At 45.9% G+C, this 18,152-nt stretch overlaps 2 protein-coding genes across 9 annotated transcripts in view; both read left to right on the top strand.

Annotated features, from left to right (window-relative positions):
- PAXBP1 (PAX3 and PAX7 binding protein 1) overlaps positions 1-2,577 on the top strand; it is a 34,079-nt gene extending 31,502 nt beyond the window's left edge. The window contains exon 18 of the mRNA XM_075854534.1: positions 467-2,577. Coding sequence (XP_075710649.1) covers positions 467-584 — 118 coding nt within the window. The 3' untranslated portion in view covers positions 585-2,577. The remainder of the gene's footprint in view (positions 1-466) is intronic.
- A 3,904-nt stretch (positions 2,578-6,481) lies between these two features.
- The window catches only part of SYNJ1 (synaptojanin 1), an 88,184-nt gene continuing 76,513 nt past the window's right edge, over positions 6,482-18,152 (top strand). For 5 of the 8 annotated variants that reach the window (XM_075854526.1, XM_075854530.1, XM_075854531.1 and 2 more), the window contains exons 1-2: positions 6,903-7,033; positions 11,044-11,193. In XM_075854526.1, coding sequence (XP_075710641.1) covers positions 11,070-11,193 — 124 coding nt within the window. In that variant the 5' untranslated portion in view covers positions 6,903-7,033; positions 11,044-11,069. Of the gene's footprint in view, positions 6,559-6,900; positions 7,034-11,043; positions 11,194-18,152 lie in introns of those variants that run through there. The other 3 variants (XM_075854527.1, XM_075854533.1, XM_075854532.1) reach the window with 3 other exon arrangements.

Raw genomic sequence — 18,152 nt, forward strand, 5'->3', positions numbered from 1 at the left:
TTTACGCCTCTGACCTCCCATTGACATCAATGGGAGGCAGAGAAAGCGTATTTCGCGGCAAACGGCCTGCAAAAAATTCCGTTTGATTTCAGCCTTAAAGGGGTTTTCTGCTTTCTTTCAATGTTTGATTGTTGGTAGTCCAAGCCCCCAGGACCCACCAGTCAGAAGATTTGGACTGGCACTGCCGCTTGTGTGTGGGCAGCTGTGCTTAGTACTGTAACTCGGTCCTATTTAAGTGATCCGGACTGAGCTGCAGTACCAATTAGAAATCCATGGCGCTCGCATGTGCTCCATCACAATTAAGCATTGATGGCCCACCCTAAGGATAACTTTTTTTTTTTTCTTCAGATATTAGATTTATTTCATGAAGCACTCACTACATTTTCTACTGTCTAGATTCAGTTTGCTGTTTGTGTTTTTTAATCTTCTGTCGTAACAAATGTATTTTCTATTTTTTACCTCCCAGAGACCAAATCCGACAGATAGTGAAATTGCTCGCAAGTATCCACTCCCTGGAATACGCGGTGTCTGTTGCGAACAATTACAACGTGAAAGACGTCAAAGCTCCGTCAGACGGGAAATAAGATGGCGGCTCCTCACCTCTTTCTTGTTTTGTACATAGTCTGTAAAACTTCTAATACTGTATAAAGATTTTGTTTTTAACGTAACAGTCGATATAAAATGAGCTGTAATATATTGGCCCAGTCCTGTGTGTATATAACCATGTGTCAGCGCACATGTTCCTACTGGCTGCCATGGCATGACAATATGACAACACATTGCTTCCGTTTGTGGAGAAATTGCAAATCCGTTTTTTAAGTGATGTGAAGCTTTTACTGACCAATGAAGTGTCATAACTTCCGGTATATTTAAGGCTGGTGGTCCATGGCGACTTTTGGTTACGCAACAGTCACTGGAAAATAGCGGATTACAGAAACCTCAGTGGTTTGCCGGGGTGGGGTTTGGGGACTTATTTCCAATATGAATGCAAGTCGCCCATGACATTGAGGTCACCAAGTGACAGTGCATTGCTGCGGAGACCCTAGCCTAAACTTCTGCTGACAAACATTTTGCTGACAAGAGTGGGCAAGATCCCCAAGACCCCCTATAACACCGCTGTAACATTTCACATGTTCTAGCGATTGGTGAAGAGCTGCTTGTTCTATGTATTGCTATGTAAGTAATGTAATTTATTAACTGTATCTTCATGAATTGCATAAGTGCATTTTACAATCTCCATCTTATAAGCCTCACTCGTCCAGTTAGATTAATTGTTTTATTTTCTACCTTGTGCCTCCCATCTATAAAACAGTAGGCAGCCATTGTGTGGGGTATATTTGTCCTAAGCCAAGCCTATTAAATAGTGGGGTGATGAGAGCAATTCCATGAAGTCGTTTGTTTTTTTTTTTTGTTTTTTTTTTTATAAATAAAGCTGTTCAGTCTCCAAAAAAATAGTCACTTTGGTTGTGATCACGCTTGCGTAATTCAGTGTATAACAAGATATGGGGCTTCATTAGAGTCTAATGGTCCCTGTTCCATTGTGGATCCTGTTTTAGAATAGCGCTGCATTATTCTTGCGGTCAAAAGTGACCGGCCGGTGAAGACTGATGTGAACATTTTCTGCTATAAACCTTATTTCTACGGCGCATCATGTTTTCCAGTTCTCTGAATGCTGCCAGCAATGGAAACAATGGATGTTCTCGTTTTGGTTGCTACATTCAGGGACATGAATAGATCAATGCCGATAGATAAATGAAAGGAACAGCTACGGCAGGAGACTAAACATGTGCTTGGAAAATAAGGTACAATGTTAAAGGGTAACTTAACAAATATTTGACAGGTCAGAATTTTGAAGGATGGGGATCAGAGCACGGAGAGCCGCACCAATCGCTAAAACGAAGCTGTAGGAGCACTCGGGTGACCGCTGTGCTGCTTCGTTTCTGATCGGCTTTCCTCGGAGAGCTGAGCGACCAGTCTACGGGTTCATAGACTTTCTATTGAGCCCGTACACCGCTCCAAGGAAAGTTGATCAGAAACAAAGCGGCACAGCGCTAACCCGCGTGCCTCTGCCACTTAGTTTCAGCGATCAAAGGGGGTCTCGGTGCTCGGAACCGCACTGATCAAAACTTCTGATGGCCAAAAGTTTTTTTGAAAAGCTTAGTTACACTTTTTAGATGTTTGTCGATGACTTTTTGTCACATGATTAAGCATCTTTATTAAATATACAGTGGAACGTCTCTGAAATGACCATTTAAAAGAACTTCTCAGCAGTGCCCAAAGTTAGAGGAATCCCATAACGAACCCGGATCCTATCTTGCTGCAATCTCGCTCTCCTACATAGAAAATGTAATTCTGCTCACGGTATATCGGGCTCTACTATGTGTGTCGTGACAGATCTGTACCTGCCACGTGCTGCCATGTCTAATCCTATACTTTATGTTCATGTCGGTTTGCAGTCGGCTCCTATTTTGTGCGTTGTGTACAGTAAACGTCATAATCTTGTATAGAGGCTGAGCTCTAAACTACTGACCAGATCTCCTGTATATATATTTTTTCTTTTTTGGAAAGTGCTTGAAATGATGAATAAATTTCCTTAAGTTTGCTTTTTTAATTGTTCTCTAATCTAGATTTTTTTTTTTTCAACCCTATGGACGATTTTCGATTTTTCTGAAAAAAAATAATACTAAGATAGGGTATTTATGGTACTTTGCTAGTAACCAATGTACAGTATATATGGTGTGGTGCATATGAGCAGCGGAAACCTGTGGTAAACTACACATAAGGTCCCATTCATATAAATTGTTTTCCTACGGTTAGCGTGTACGCTTGGAAAGATCCAGACATGCGCGCTTAAAGAGGCTCTGTCACCAGATTTTGCAACCCCTATCTGCTATTGCTGCAGATCGGCGCTGCAATGTAGATTACAGTAATGTTTTTATTTTTAAAAAACAAGCATTTTTGGCCAAGTTATGACAATTTATGACATCGACTTACCTGCAAACGCCGATGCTGCTGCAGAATCAACTGTAGCCTCTGGTGCCGGTGTCCTCGCTCGTCTGACACGATGCAGGACCTGGGGAAGTAACGACACAGCGTGATCTCTGGAGAACACGGCTGTGTCTGCACTGCCAGAAGCTGGGCGTTGTGAAGAGAAGTGGATGACACTTCTATGCACAACGCCCAGCTAGTAAAAGTATTAAAAACGCCCCGATGTACGCACATAATACACGCCCACTTGGACTTTTACTTTTAAACACGCCCACTTGTACTTTTGCAAGCCTCATTTGCATAAATACAAAAATGGCCATAACTTGGCCAAAAATGCTCGTTTTTTTAAAAATAAAAACGTTACTGTAATCTACATTGCAGCGCCTATCTGCTGCAAAAGCAGATAGGAGTTGCAAAATCTGGTGACAGAGCCTCTTTAAGGCCCTGTTACACTGGGCGATTATCGGGCAGACCAGCGTTCATAAAAAAAGCTCGTTGACTATAATTTCCCTGTGTGTAAACAGGTCGGTGATCAGCAGACGAACGAGCAAATGCTCGATCATCTGCTGATCGTATCGTTTTTAAATAAACTTTAATATTATCGTTGACCGCACATATGCCGACATGATTATGTATGAGGATGAGCGATTGGAGTGAGGAGTGCTCGTCCCCATACATAGCTCCTTGTGACAGGAGCAAACAAGCGACCATCAACGAGCGGTCTTGTTGATCGCGCTCGTTGCACCTGCCAAAATTGGCCGGTGTAATAGGCCCTTTAATGTGTCCTTGTGTTACAATTAGCCTGTTGTAAATTAGAATCAATTTGTTGGTCTGGAGTGGTCACGCCCCTTTCTACAAAAGTGTCGTGGGTGGCGCAAAAAGGGCAAGTCGAAATTTGCATAGCAAATTTAAACCCTTGGGCCCTTTTGTGACTTTTCTGGTGTAGTAAGGCTGTGTTCACATCACCGTCGCTTTCCACTGAGCGGTTCCGTCGGGTTAACCCTCTCAGCGGAAAGCCAAACAGAAACCACAGCTTCCGTTTCCCTCGCCATTGAACTCAATGATGACGGAAACCTAGCCAATGGTTTCTGTCTGTCATCGATGTGACCGGGTTCTGCTCTATTGGTTCTGTCAAGAACAACGGAACCCTGTCATAACGGTGACAAACGGAAACCATCAGCTACGTTTCTGTCATGCGTTCAATGGTGAATAAAATGGAAGCTGAGGTTTCCGTTGAGGGGGTTAACTCAACTGAAACCTCCGACTGAACCCTTCAGCAGAAGGGTAACGGTGATGTGAACAGGCCCAAAGGTTGATAAATTAACCCCAAAGCCTGCATGTGATTTATGACTGCTCTTTGGACATAACTCCTGTGGCAAGTCTCTTAGATTATTATCGGCAGTACTACACAGAACTAGTAACCCTGCTGCATTATATATCACCAGCACTGAGGCTCCTCCACTGACACTGCTCTCTGCTACAGCGATAGGTTATGTTCACACAGCTTATTTTCGGATGTTTTCCGGGCTCATGTGGAAAAAAAAAATAACTCTTCTGCCTCCCATTGAAATCAATGGGAGGTGTTTTTGGCACGTTTTTCTGACGTGGTTTCTGTCAACAAACATGCCAAAAAAAAACTGCGACCTTCCCCTTAAAATGTGATCAGTCCTTATAGTGTAATAAGTTATGTTCCGAGCCTTAGATTTCACAAGCAGATCTTTCATTGTTTTGCCATACTTTAATACCAGGACATGAAGAAATTATTCACCATCAAACCTACCATAGTGAATGGCAATTCTTTGTCACAGCTGTTTAATTTTTTTTATATTTTTTTTTAAATCCATCTAAGATGTGTCGATCACCTGTCCATGTGAAGACGGCTATCATTAGAATGAAAAAAAATAAACAGAGAGCAAATTTAGGAGCAGCCAGATCAACGATTTATTACACTCTAAGGCGCCATGCACAAGGCCATGTCCGTAATCGTGGGCTGCGATTGCGGGCACGGCCGGCCACCGAAAGCCGCCCACATTTTCAGCCCATTCTCCCATACAAAGTATGGGAGCACAGCTCGTAAAAAGCAAAAGATAGGACATGTCCTGTATTCTTGTAATCAGTGTGGTCCCAGTAGACCACCACCACCAATCAGCATGTTCTCACCTATCCTGTGGTTATGGGATAACATTTAATCTTGGGACAACCCCTTTTTAAGAACACAAAGGCCAGATTAGACTACTAGAAAACATCTAAAAAAAAAAAAAAAGCCGCCCAGTTCTGGAACAAGATTCTGTGGACAGATGAAACTAAAATAAACTTGTGCCAGAATAATGGGAGGAGAACAGTATGGAGGAGGACAGGAAGGTCTCATGGTCTGCAGCAGTGCCGGTGTCAGAATCCGGGCGAGTGACGGACCCCACGACCGCTGAGTGCTGACGCTGCCGTAGTCACAACATCACTGACCATATATGGACAGTGATGTCAGGAGGAGTCCCAGGCAGAGGGGCTCTGCTCCGGGACTCTATCTCTGGGGAAGCCCCTGACATCACTGTCCATATATGCACAATGATGTCAGGAGCAGAGCAGGTGTCCCGGGGTAGAGTGCTCTGCCCAATACTATGGCTCTGGGGCTGCCTCGGAAAACACTGTCCATATATGGACAGTGACGTGAGGGGCTTCTCCTGAAGCGGAATCCCCACCCAGAGTGTCGGCAATGCTCTGGCTGGGGATTCCACTCCTAGAGGGAACCCCAAAGGTGCAACCTATGGGGAGGAGGGCTTACGAAGTCTTGTCGCCCAAGGGCCCATATACACCTGGAGCCAGCCCTCATCTGCAGCATATGACGTCATCTGTCACACATGGTGGAGGCAGGGTTATGGCATGGGCATGTATGGTGCCAATGGAACTGGGTCACTTGTTTATTGATGATGTGACTGCGGATAGAAGTAGCTGGATGAATTCTGAAGTGTATAGAGTGAGATTTTCTGCTGAGATTCAGTGAAGGGCTGCAAAACTGATAGGACGGCGCTTTACAGCACGGATGGAAAATTACCCAAAACATAGTATGAAAGAAACAAGAGGTTTTAAGACTTGGAATATTCCTCAATGGCCGAGTCATCGGCCCTCAACATGACTGAGCTTTTCACTTACTGAAGACAGAAAGAGCCACAAACAAGAAGCCACTGAAGGCGACTGCGGTAAAAGCAAAACATCTCAAGGGGGGGGGAGGGGGACTCAGCATCTGGTAATATCCATGATTTCCAACGTTAGAACCCAGTACAACGGCGCCGAGCAAGAGCGAGGAGGGTAAGTATAAAGTCTGGCATGCGGTCTGATATTAATATACTTTAGTTTGAATATATGTAACCACGCCCTTTTAGATAAACTACACCCCCTCAAAAAGGCTGCTCCCATTTTTGCAGCTACCTACTGCTCTAGTATCACCCTATGAGAGGTTGACATCTCTGTATACAGATCTTTGATTGGTGACATGATGAGGTCATGTGACTGCTGTATGAAGCCGGCGGGGACACTGGCGGAGCGAACGGTACTGAATTTATAATAACTATATTGGTAAGTTTCCTTATTTTCTATAAACAGAACATTTCTAATAAAAAAATATATATATAATTTAATTTTAGATAACCTTCCTACCACACCCATCATCTCAGGATCCCAACCCCCAGTTCTATGTCTCCCATCACTGAATGCAGACTACCTGCTGTTCTATTATTACAGGCTACAGCTTTCTGCTTAGTAAAGAGTCATGTCATACAGTTCCTGATCCGGCATTAAGCGAAGCAGCGCCCACAATCACCTTGTGCCCATATCAAAGATGGCGGATAATGCTGCATGACAACGAACGTGGGGCGGGGACCGAGTTTGTTTGATGCCTCGTACTAAAGGTTTGAGTGATGGGCGTGTTTTGGTTCGGTTAGGGCGGGGTAAGCGCGCCCCCTTCGTCTGTTACCTTGCGAGCGCACACCCGCGGCAGAGGAGCCGTCAGTGCGCGGTGGTCGCTGGGAGCAAAGGACGTCTCCGGGCAGCGGTATGTACATAGCCTGACAGCATCTCCGCCTTCCCGGTGCTCTATACCGGCCTTCTACTTCCTTCCATCTACCGGTCTGACAGATGTCATGTCCGGGCATATGTCAGGCCAGAGCATTTAGCAGGCCCCTTCACCCCCTCTTCTCTTATACTCCCTGTCACGACGCCCTGACCTGTATCGTGACACTCACAACCTGACTGTGACTCTATCATCCTCCTGACGTGTATGTTGTGTCACTGATACTCTGCTGGTCATGACTCACTGTCATGTATTGTGACACGGTTTCCTATATCGTGATCCCATGTAATCATAGAGAACAAGATAAATGATTGCTTCCTGATTGTCGTTCAATTTTTATCTGTTTTTATTTGGGGAAATTCTGTCTTTAATAAGTGTATTATATGATTGGACGTAATAAAAGGGGTATTTTTTTTTTTGCCCCCAACGCGTCCCAATTGTACATTCAGAATACTGTCCGGTCGTGTCTGTCAGTGTGCGGTGGAAAGATTTAGGACCGTCAATAATTGTCTGCAATAAGTATAAGTGTCCATGATTATATGTGCGGATTGTTGTGATTATAACTCTCATCATTGTAAACGCTGCTGATGATTATATATTCGTATCTGATCTATAGACCGATGTCGCTCACAATCGTTATCAATGCCATCGTTGTCCAGACTGGAGGTTGGTGCCTCTGACTCGTATCGTCTCCCCTGGATAAACTGATGATACTTTGTATTCATCTCCTGATCTTGTATCGTGACATGTCGTATGCTCCCTTTTTACCAGGACTTGTCATTATTGTGATATATTTATATTATCATGATATTGTGATGCTGCACCACTACCGCTGCATGTAAATATATATAAAATAACGTCCGTCTGTCCGTCCCCCCTACTGTAATCTCGAGGCTGCCGGCGGACTGAACTGTGAGGTGACTCCTGATATTCTATACAATACATAATAGGGGGCACATTAATCATTATCGTTCACACCTCAGCTGCTGCAGAACCTCTGTTTGGGGAGAGTGTGATTCCTGTCCATGATTGAGTGATGCGCTCATCCTTTACAAAAAGCTCTGAGGCATCTGCGGCGGGTGCCGGGATGTTCTGCGGCGGGTGCTGGGATGTTCTGCGGCGGGTGCCGCGGTGTTCTGCGGCAGCTGAGGCGGGTGCCGAGGTGCTCTGCGGCGGGTGCTCTGCGGCGGGTGCTCTGCGGCGGGTGCTCTGAAGCGGGTGCTCTGAGGCGGGTGCCGGGGTGCTCTGAGGCGGGTGCCGGGGTGCTCTGCGGCAGCTGAGGCGGGTGCCGGGGTGCTCTGCGGCAGCTGAGGCGGGTGCCGGGGTGTTCTGCGGCAGCTGAGGCGGGTGCCGGGGTGTTCTGCGGCAGCTGAGGCGGGTGCCGGGGTGTTCTGCGGCGGGTGCCGGGGTGTTCTGCGGCGGGTGCCGGGGTGTTCTGCGGCGGCGGGTGCCGGGGTGTTCTGCGGCGGCGGGTGCCGGGGTGTTCTGCGGCGGCGGGTGCCGGGGTGTTCTGCGGCAGCTGTGCCGGGGTGTTCTGCGGCAGCTGTGCCGGGGTGTTCTGCGGCGGCGGGTGCCGGGGTGTTCTGCGGCGGCGGGTGCCGGGGTGTTCTGCGGCGGCGGGTGCCGGGGTGTTCTGCGGCGGCGGGTGCCGGGGTGTTCTGCGGCGGCGGGTGCCGGGGTGTTCTGCGGCGGCGGGTGCCGGGGTGTTCTGCGGCGGCGGGTGCCGGGGTGTTCTGCGGCGGCGGGTGCCGGGGTGTTCTGCGGCGGCGGGTGCCGGGGTGTTCTGCGGCGGCTGTGCCGGGGTGTTCTGCGGCGGGTGCCGGGGTGCTCTGTGGTGGCTGGGGCATAGTTCTGTATAGTACACACTGCAGCTGCTGATAAACCTCTTTTTCAGCAGAACGAAGAAATTTAGGAGAAGCAACTTCCTACAAAACTGATCTGTGACCGGCTGCTTCTGGAGGAAGAGATAGGCAGCACCTATGGAGCACCGCTTATCTCTGTATAATCGTCCGGTTCTGACATCAGCATGTGATGTTTATACAGATATTATTTACGGACCTGTCACTGGTAAACTGCCCGTGTATAATAGAGGCCGATATTTAGCACCTTGGTAACAGACGGATCCGTCACGAGATCTGGGAGGTTTGTCTGACGTTACCGGACCCGATGATTTTTTTTTGCTAATTTCAAATTTAGTTTTTTATTGTTACAAAATGTCAGAGTAAAATATTTACAAGGAAATGGTCCAATATGGAAAAATATCTGATCCCTTGTCGGGGTAAATCTGTCTGTGGTTTTCTAGTGTAACTACTCGGCTCTCCAGTTGTTGTGAAACTTCAACTCCCAACGTGCCCTGGCAGGCAACGGCTGTCAAGACATGCTGGAAGTTGTAGTTTTGCAACGATTGGTTAGCGCTGCTGCAAAGAGTCCTTCAGGCCCCATCATGAATAAATATTTGACCCTTCTTATCAGAAGACGTCCGGGGTGTTGCTCAGGAAACACTGGTTGTCCCGCTGTCACAGGTTTTATGTAAATAAAGCTTGATCATTGTATAATGGAAAGTTATCCAACTTTCTAATATTTATTTTTCTGTGTCAATTTCGCACCAAGATCTCTGCTTGTCCTCAGTGAATTGGAACAACCTTGTTTACATTCAGAGGCTAAAAACCTGTCCTTTGTTTCCCGTTCACGCAGGTGTGCAGCTCGTTTCAATGTGTCAGGGAGCTGTCTTGGAAGGAGCTGTGCACATGTGTAAGGCCTCAGGCAGACCTCTGACTTACGTAGAGGTGCAAGAGTCTTCTACTGTATCTTCATATGCCCCCCATTTCATATAGAGGGTTTTTTTTTGTGTGCCATGTTTCATCAGATGCCGCATTACCTGAACGGTGACGGAGCCCATAGGGCGGCGCTCTGAGGTATTACAGTTCCGTACGAGGAGCATGAGACCTGAGTTAGATGTGATCAGGACAGGTTTTTGAGCTTCTGGATATAAACAAGAATGCTTCTATTCACTGAAAGCAAGCCGAGATCTAATATGGAGTGAAACTACTATTGCCTGAATATGCCATTAGGTTATTTAGCTTCCTAAAAAATATTTCTAGTGTAATTCCATCACCTGCCATGTTACAGGTCTCTCCCCCCGGAATCATTGCTTCTAGAGGAGTATATGGGGGACGGACAGAGGCAGCATGAGACGGCTCCATAAATATCAACCAATCAGAGATCAGCTCATAAACCGTTATGGAAAAATTAAAGCTGTACTGTGATTGGTTGCTTTTGGTTACCTGTTTCTCTGCTCGTCTATTAAAGGGGTTGTCCAGGCTGGGGACTGTCTTTCATACTGATGACTTATCCACAGGATAGGTCATCAGTAAATGATCGGTGGGGGTCTGACACCCAACCCCGCACCGATCAGCTGTTCTGCCTGCCTCCAGGCGCCGGAAGCTATGCTGGGTCGGTGCTTGAAGCTGCAACAAATAAGCAGCGATTACGCAAATACAATTGACATGCTGCGGACTAAAAACAAACGCACCCAGGTCAATTTCTGGGCGTTTTTTCTACTTCTCATTTACGCAGCGTGTGGATGAAATTTGTTAATCTCGTCCACTCTGCTAATTCTGTATTATGTTGTGGATTCGCCGCAGAGAAATCCGTTGCTGAAAATCTGCAGTATTTACTCTGTGTGAGCTGACGCTAATAGCGAGATGATCTGCAGCTGCCTCTCCCTCCTCCCGGTCTTCTATTTACTGTATTACACTAGAAGGATTTTTGGTGACTGAGGAGGTTTTTGAACATTTCCAGAGCGAGTCGGCAGGAAGGGAAAGGGGAACTACGGGTTGTAGGATGTCGCCTTCCCTTAATAAAATCACAAAGTTTTATGTATTCACATTTACTGCTGGTTTATGCAAAAACTTTGTACTGATCGGTTCCTTTTTTTTTGTATTTTCTACTATTGCAGAGTTTAACTTTTGGTTTATAATTGTCTTTTTCAGGTCGTACTTCCCAGTCCAGCAGAATCATGGCGTTTAGTAAAGGATATAGGATCTTTCACAAGCTGGACCCCCCTCCGTTCAGCGTAATGGTGGAGGCTCGGAACAAGGAGGAATGTCTGATGTTTGAGTCCGGAGCAGTCGCTGTTCTCTGTAAGTTACCGGCTATACTTCATTACAGATGCAGCAGAGCTGAGTTTGTCATTTGACACTTCCCATGGTGAGATCACCATATGGGATGTGCGGTTTCCATTAGAACTGAAGTATTAGGACTGAGCTGTGGAAATGTTTGATGGAGTTTCACGATGATGTATTGATGGGGAAAAATCTCATATAGTCCGTATTTCAGCTAGTGTGAATGGGACTGAGCTGCAATACCGGACACAGCCAGGAGACTAGAATGGTGCTGTTTCTCGGGAAACAAAAAAGCAGATACTTTTTTTTTTTTTTGGCTAATCCCCTTTAATGGAGGTCACGTTTATCACTTAGTTTTCCCAATAGTTGATACACCTAAGGGCCTGTTCACATCAGCGTTTGCTTTCCGTCGGGTGAACCCCGCGACGGAAAGTCAAACTGAAACCACAGCTTCCGTTTCAGTCACCATTGATATCGATGGTGATGGAAACATTGCTAATGGTTTCCGTTCATCACAATTCCGGCAGGTTTCCGTTTTAATGACGGAATCAATAGCGGAGTCGACTGCACTATTGATTCCGTCAGAAAAAACTTAAACCTGCCGGAATGGTGGCGAACGGAAACCTTTAGCAATGTTTTCTTCACCATCTATATCAATGGTGACTGAAACGGAAGCTGTGGTTTCAGTTTGACTTTCCGTTGCCGGGTTCACCTGATGGAAACCTCCGACGGAACCCCCGGAACGGAAAGCCAACGCGGATGTGAACAGGCCTTAAGAAATAACGGAATTTGGATCTTCTCAAAACCGTCTAACAGAAAAGCTGGCAACCAATCACTTTGAAGCTTTCATTTTTGAAGTATGTTAGATTTATATCAAATTTTGAGGGTTGTTCTCATCTCAGGCATTTCTCTATTAATATCTATTGTAGTATTTCTGTTCTAGGGTTCAAGTGATTTCTGGTTCCTCTAAATCCCATTCACTTTCACCTTACAGACTAAAGGCTCTTTTGCGCGGGCCAATTATCGGGCAAACGCTCAATCATCTGCTGTTCGTATCGCTTTAAAAAAGTAAAATATCATTGTCGGCAGCAAATCTCCCTGTGTAAACAGACGCACTGCCGACATGATGATGATGTACGGGGACGAGCGATCGGTGTAACGAGACCCATCACCATCCATAGCTCCTTGTGAAAGGCACAAATGAGCACAGATCGAGTCTCGTTGATCGGCGCTCGTTTACATGGCCTGGGACGCTCTTGCACACGACCGGGTGGGCCGTCTGAGTCCCATCCGTGATCCGGAGAAAGAACGGACATGTTCTATCTGTCCACAGATCAGAGAGTTCGATTCACCCACTGAAGTGAATGGGTCCGTCAAAATGGGTGCCACAAAGATGCCATGAACAAAACCAGCCCGAGTGGCACTGGGTCGTGTGCAAGAGGGCTCAGGCCTGTTCCATATGGCCGTTATTCAGACACGTTTTAGTCTCCATGTTAGGGCCGCAACACAATACTGCATCGAACTTGGGTCCTTATGGGGTTCAGTAGAACCACAAGGGGTCCGGGTGTTGCCGCTGTTATATGGACTGTGATCTAAGTTCGGTTCAGGGGGGTGTTGCGGCCGTAATCCGGCTCTGTACAGGATGTCTATATGTCAATCCAGCTCTATTATTCAGTTTAGGATTAAGAAGTCTACTGATTTATCGGCTCTATGAGGCTTTCAATGACATAAGATTTGCTGTTCAGTCATTAGACATCGGGAACATTTTAATTTCCCCAGATATCCGTGTTCTCGTGGAGTGACGGCTGCACCGAGGAGATGAGCAGATATTATTGACATCAATTTGTTTTCATCGTTCACATTATTAATGAGGAATCCTGCAGCATAATAAGGCTTTTTGGATGCTTAAAGTGTAGCTAAACGTTCAACAAACTTCTGACATGTCAGTGACATCTCAGAAGTTTGTATTGGTGGGGGTCCGAGCACTGAGACCCCCACCAATCTCTAGAATGAAGCAGCTGAAGCGCTCGTGTGAGCGCTCAGCGGCTTCGTGTCGGTTCGGCTTTTTCCGGAAATAAATGTACGGACTCAATAGAAAGTCTATGAGCTCGTACTCCGATACATCGGCTTTCCGGAAAAAGACAAACAGACACGAAGCTGCTGAGCGCTCACACTGGCACTTCTGCTGCTTCATTCTAGAGATTGGTGGGGGTCTCAGTGCTCGGACCCCCCACCAATCCAAACTTCTGACATGTCACTATGACATGTCAGAAATTTGTCAAATGTTTAGCTAGACTTTAATTCCAAACAATCCCTTTTAAAGGAATATTCTCACCTTTCATATCCACAGGATATGCCATTTATTGTCTGATCGATGCGAGTTTTAAGATCTGGAACCTGCACCTATCTTGAGAACCCCCCGTTGCCCTACCCCTGTCCCGCCTAGTGAGGTGGTCCCATATATGCACAGTTTTCTCTCTTCATTCCTATGGGAGTTCCGGAAACACTTTCTCGGCTGTTTCTTGAACTCCAATAGGAATCCGTACAGAGAACTCCGTACATTTGCAGCCACCTCTCTGTTCATTCTCAGCCTGGCTGCGGGGGCCACCATACCAGACAGGGATCGGGGTAGGGCAACCCCTCCTCCCCCCACCCCCCCGTTCTTGAGATAGTTGTAAGTCCCAGAACTGACACCTGCTTTTATGGCATATCCGTGTCCGATTGAAGAGGGAATAACCATTTAAATGGGTATTCCTGTCGCCAGCATTTTTCACCTATCCATTGGATAGGTGAAAAATGCTAGATTGATGGGGGTCTGGCCGCTGGGACCCCCACGAATTGCCAGAACGGGAGACCCTGGTTCCCCTTTCCCCACAGCCGCAAGACTCGTCAGCTAGGAGGAGATTGAATAAAGCGGAGGTTGGGCGTGTGCTGTGCTCGGCTGTTTCCGTCAGCCCCATAGACTTTGAATGGAGCTGCACCTAGCGGTCGGACCCTCACTCATCTGGCTTTTTCCACCTATCCAATGGATAGGTGAAAAATGCTGGAGGCTGGAATACCTCTCTCAAGTATACTAACTTTGTAATGTATTTTTATAAAAAAAAATTCAGTTGACTTTGTGTTGTAATGTTTACATGCGGCTGTGTCCATACGACAATCCCTTTTTAAAGGGGCTGTCGGGCTTGCACAAACCCTTCTCAATTTGAGGTCCCCCCTAACCGTTACCGGTCAGCTTGTTATTGTATGGGGCAAATGTGATGTGGACACAGCCTTACTTCTACGAGGACCTGTGATTGGAGCCTGAGGCTGCACTACTGAGAGATCCTGATAAAAAAATTTTCCCTTCCAGCTTTCTGTAGGGTACGGTGTTGTCATGGAGACCATGTGTAGGTTCTACATATATTGAAACCAATGGTAATTCTGTTTGTCTCCATTCGCTAGGTTTCCGTTTTTTTGAATGGAAACAAAAAGTTCTGCAGACGGCAGTTTTTGTTTCCGTTCAAAAAAAACGGAGACAAATGGAAAGCAACTGAAACCAAAGAATTACCATTGCAATCAATGAAAATTCTAATGAAGCCGTTACTTTCCATTTAATGTATCGATCCTCTCCCTCTGACGGAACGTGGACTAACGCTAGTGTGGAAGAAGCCGGACGAATCGCTTTATTAACAAAAAAAAAATAAATTTAGACAAAGGTGTTCAAAGCCTTTAAGAGCTCTGAGGAGGGAGATGATGAAATATTAATTAATGGCTGTGTAATTAGTCACAATCTTAATGATAGGGGGAAAAAAAAAATCTGTCCGCAGCGAATAATGACCAATGTCGCGTGTCTGCGCTGGGGACGAGGGGGGACCGCTCTGTCGGCAATGTTTTATATGATGAATTTGTCACATTCCAGAAATCTGCATGAAATAACGGTACTTTAGGCCAACCGTATCTTAATAATAATTGTATATTCTACAACTTTCTACCATAACTTGTGTTTCAACCATTTTTTCAGGATCTACCTGCTGTCAGTGAATGGAAACAATCCTTGTTTACATGTAAAAGTGAAATCCCTGTCCTTATAATGTGCACCTTTTGTGAGCGGAGGACTAGGTCACATTTTTAGCTTCTAATCTTTCCGTTTAGGCCCCTTGCAATTTACGTTTTGCCGCGTGTTTAGCGTGGACATCCGGAAAGCTTCTGACCTACCCGCTGAACATGTCCATAGCGCTCTATTCGCCCGATGGGGGTAAAAGCCTCTGTCGGGCTGGTATACAACAGCATACCTTATATTTTTATTTTTTTAAGGTGGATTACCGTATTGGACTACACTTTTCTATCACGCAACAAAAACCCTATGTTACGGTACGCGGTTTTCATCATGAGATCCTATGGGTGACGTGGTATATGACACGGGTATACGTTTAACGCATGTTTCATGGGCTTTCCTAGCATTTTATGGCTTTTATAATAAGTGGATACCATTGTAGTCTATAGGTGATGGATGCAGGCAGGGAAATATATCACATGTAACTCCTGATAATACAAGAAAATATAATAAAAACACTGGTAGATCTGCTTTGAGACACCTTTAAAATCGTGTTGTTTTTTTTTGTTTTTTTTTAACAAAAATGTCTATTAGTATGTTTGGCGCAACTTTCTAAGTACTTTTTTATTAGAAATTATTTTTACAGGATACAAAGCAGCTGTATCTCACAAAGTAAAAACAATTTTTAATAAAATGTATCTAAAAAGTTGCACCAAACTTTTTTTATTTTTTTTTATTTATTTATTTAATAAAAATGTCTTTCTTTAAGCTTTATTTGCATGAGACTGGAGGACCCCTTTAAGCCAGTGTTACAGCTATGACACATGGAGACGTTGCAGCCGGAGTCCCTGTGGACTGTTGCTGAACAGTGAATAGTTTCTTCTCGTAATCTAAGACCGCACCTTGTTCCTTTTCTGGTTAAACGTTAGTTTCACTTTCCCGTTCTGTCACATGATGCGGACTTTCACTTTTTTGTTTTAGCTAAAATCTGCTTTCTAGGCATATTTTATATACTAGTTACTGGATCATATCCGGCTGAATTTCCATAGACGCCTCTTCTTAGGGCACACAGTATCCAGTCACATAGGAACTCTCATTGTGGTCAGCGATACATACAGCCACCTTAATGTTCGGAATAGGAGACCTGAAGTCTGACTAAGACCAAACTGGTGCGGGAGTCGCCTGATCGCCGCAGGTCCATCTTCTCTAACCCCTTAGCGGTTATCTCCATCTAGGCATAGAATTCTCCTGCAGCGGCTGTAGTATTACATGCCTGAGCTGCTCTCCGTTTTGAAACCTCGAGGGGGGGGGTACTGAGCAGGGGGCCGCACTCTGACGTCCATATGCTTTAATAGGGCATATGGACAGGGGTTTTCATTCTGAGACCATCTGTGTAATTGCACCTGCAATATTTAAGAGTCTGGGGCCTGTAAAATGAACTAGTTATCTTACGTGTCCAGTACTACAGGGTTTCTATGCTGCCTCAAGTAGATGCGTTTCGGTGGGTGTCAGCCTGTACCTCTTATCACAACTGGCAGACCGCGGACTGAAACCAGACCATGGATGCCAGCTTTCTGGACCACTGGCGTCCAGATGCATCAGGGGCAGAAGCCAAAATTTTTGGCCTGGTGTCCCATATCCGCGGGTGACTGCCACATTCAATTGTATTTGCGCCCTCAGGACGCAGATAGAATTTAATACTATGGTGTAGCAGGATGCCATCTGCTCCCTGCTTCCCTATTCACCAGGTTACAGGCGATGTTAAGCCTGTAAAATGCTGGGACGGGAACCCTGCACAGGCCGGCATGATGATGTCGTTGCATCACGCTGGCCTGCACAAGTGTCCCGTCTCTGCTTCTCATAGGCTGCAGGCCTAACGTGGCTGAGGAGGCCTGCAGAGCATCTTCATTCATCGTGGGAACGCGGCTAGGTAAGTATAAGTTTGTTTTATTTGTTTGGGGGGGGGTGTGGAATTATCTACAGGGGGAACTGTGTGGCACTCTCTGTTAGCCGCATTTTGTGGCACTATCTACAGGGGGCAGATGAGCCTCCGGCTTCTGCCGCAGATCCGCGGGTTGGAATTGCCTACGGCAAATCTGACCCATATGAATATAGCCCTACTGTTGGTGCTCAGCTTGGACCTTCACCTGACGGCAGTCCCAGGTAAATGGACCTTCTCTAAAAATAGCTGAGTATCCCTGCGCTAGGGTATGCTATCACTTCATGATCAGTTGGGTATGATTGCCTCATTAGGGTATATAGACATCATAAAGGGGATCTCCTCTGCGCCAGAGCAGAAAGCTCCTAACAAGCAGCGGCTTTCGCTCCGGCAGACTCATGTATTACATATATTGTCTGGGTGTAATACTACATTTCCCCTATAACAGATGTGACTGCTTCCCCCCCCTATGATCAGGGGCTCCTGAGCGCTGGACTAGCAGCAATCAAAGGGGCGGTCTGTGAGAAGTCCAGGTGAAAAGAGTGCAGGAACAAGTACTGTGTAAGCCAGGGGTCTCCAACTCGACCGGGTAAGTGGGCAACATATAGAAAAAATGGGAAGTTGATGGGCCGCATTACTTTCAAATTTGATAGAATACAAAATTATTGTTAATCTGTTATTTGAACTACTATAACACTACATTACTATAATAATACTACATTACTATAATAATAGCGCTAGGTTTAAAATTTGAGAGAATTCTCCACGTGCTTATTTCAAAAATCCAGTTTAAGTGTCGCTAAATGCAGTCCGGCGGCTCAGTTGTCAGTTGGCAGCATTTGGCAGACACACGTGTCAAGATTGGCAGCCCCTTTTTAGATGCCGCCACAAGTAGATGGCTCCATTGGTGCTCCCTCTAGGAGCGGAATCCCCAGCTAGAGCGTTTCCGACGCTTTGGCTGGGGATTCCTCTGCTGTTGGAGCCCCTGACATCACTGTCCATACA

The sequence above is a fragment of the Rhinoderma darwinii genome, chromosome 2 (genome assembly GCF_050947455.1).
Source record: "Rhinoderma darwinii isolate aRhiDar2 chromosome 2, aRhiDar2.hap1, whole genome shotgun sequence".
NCBI lineage: Eukaryota > Metazoa > Chordata > Amphibia > Anura > Rhinodermatidae > Rhinoderma > Rhinoderma darwinii.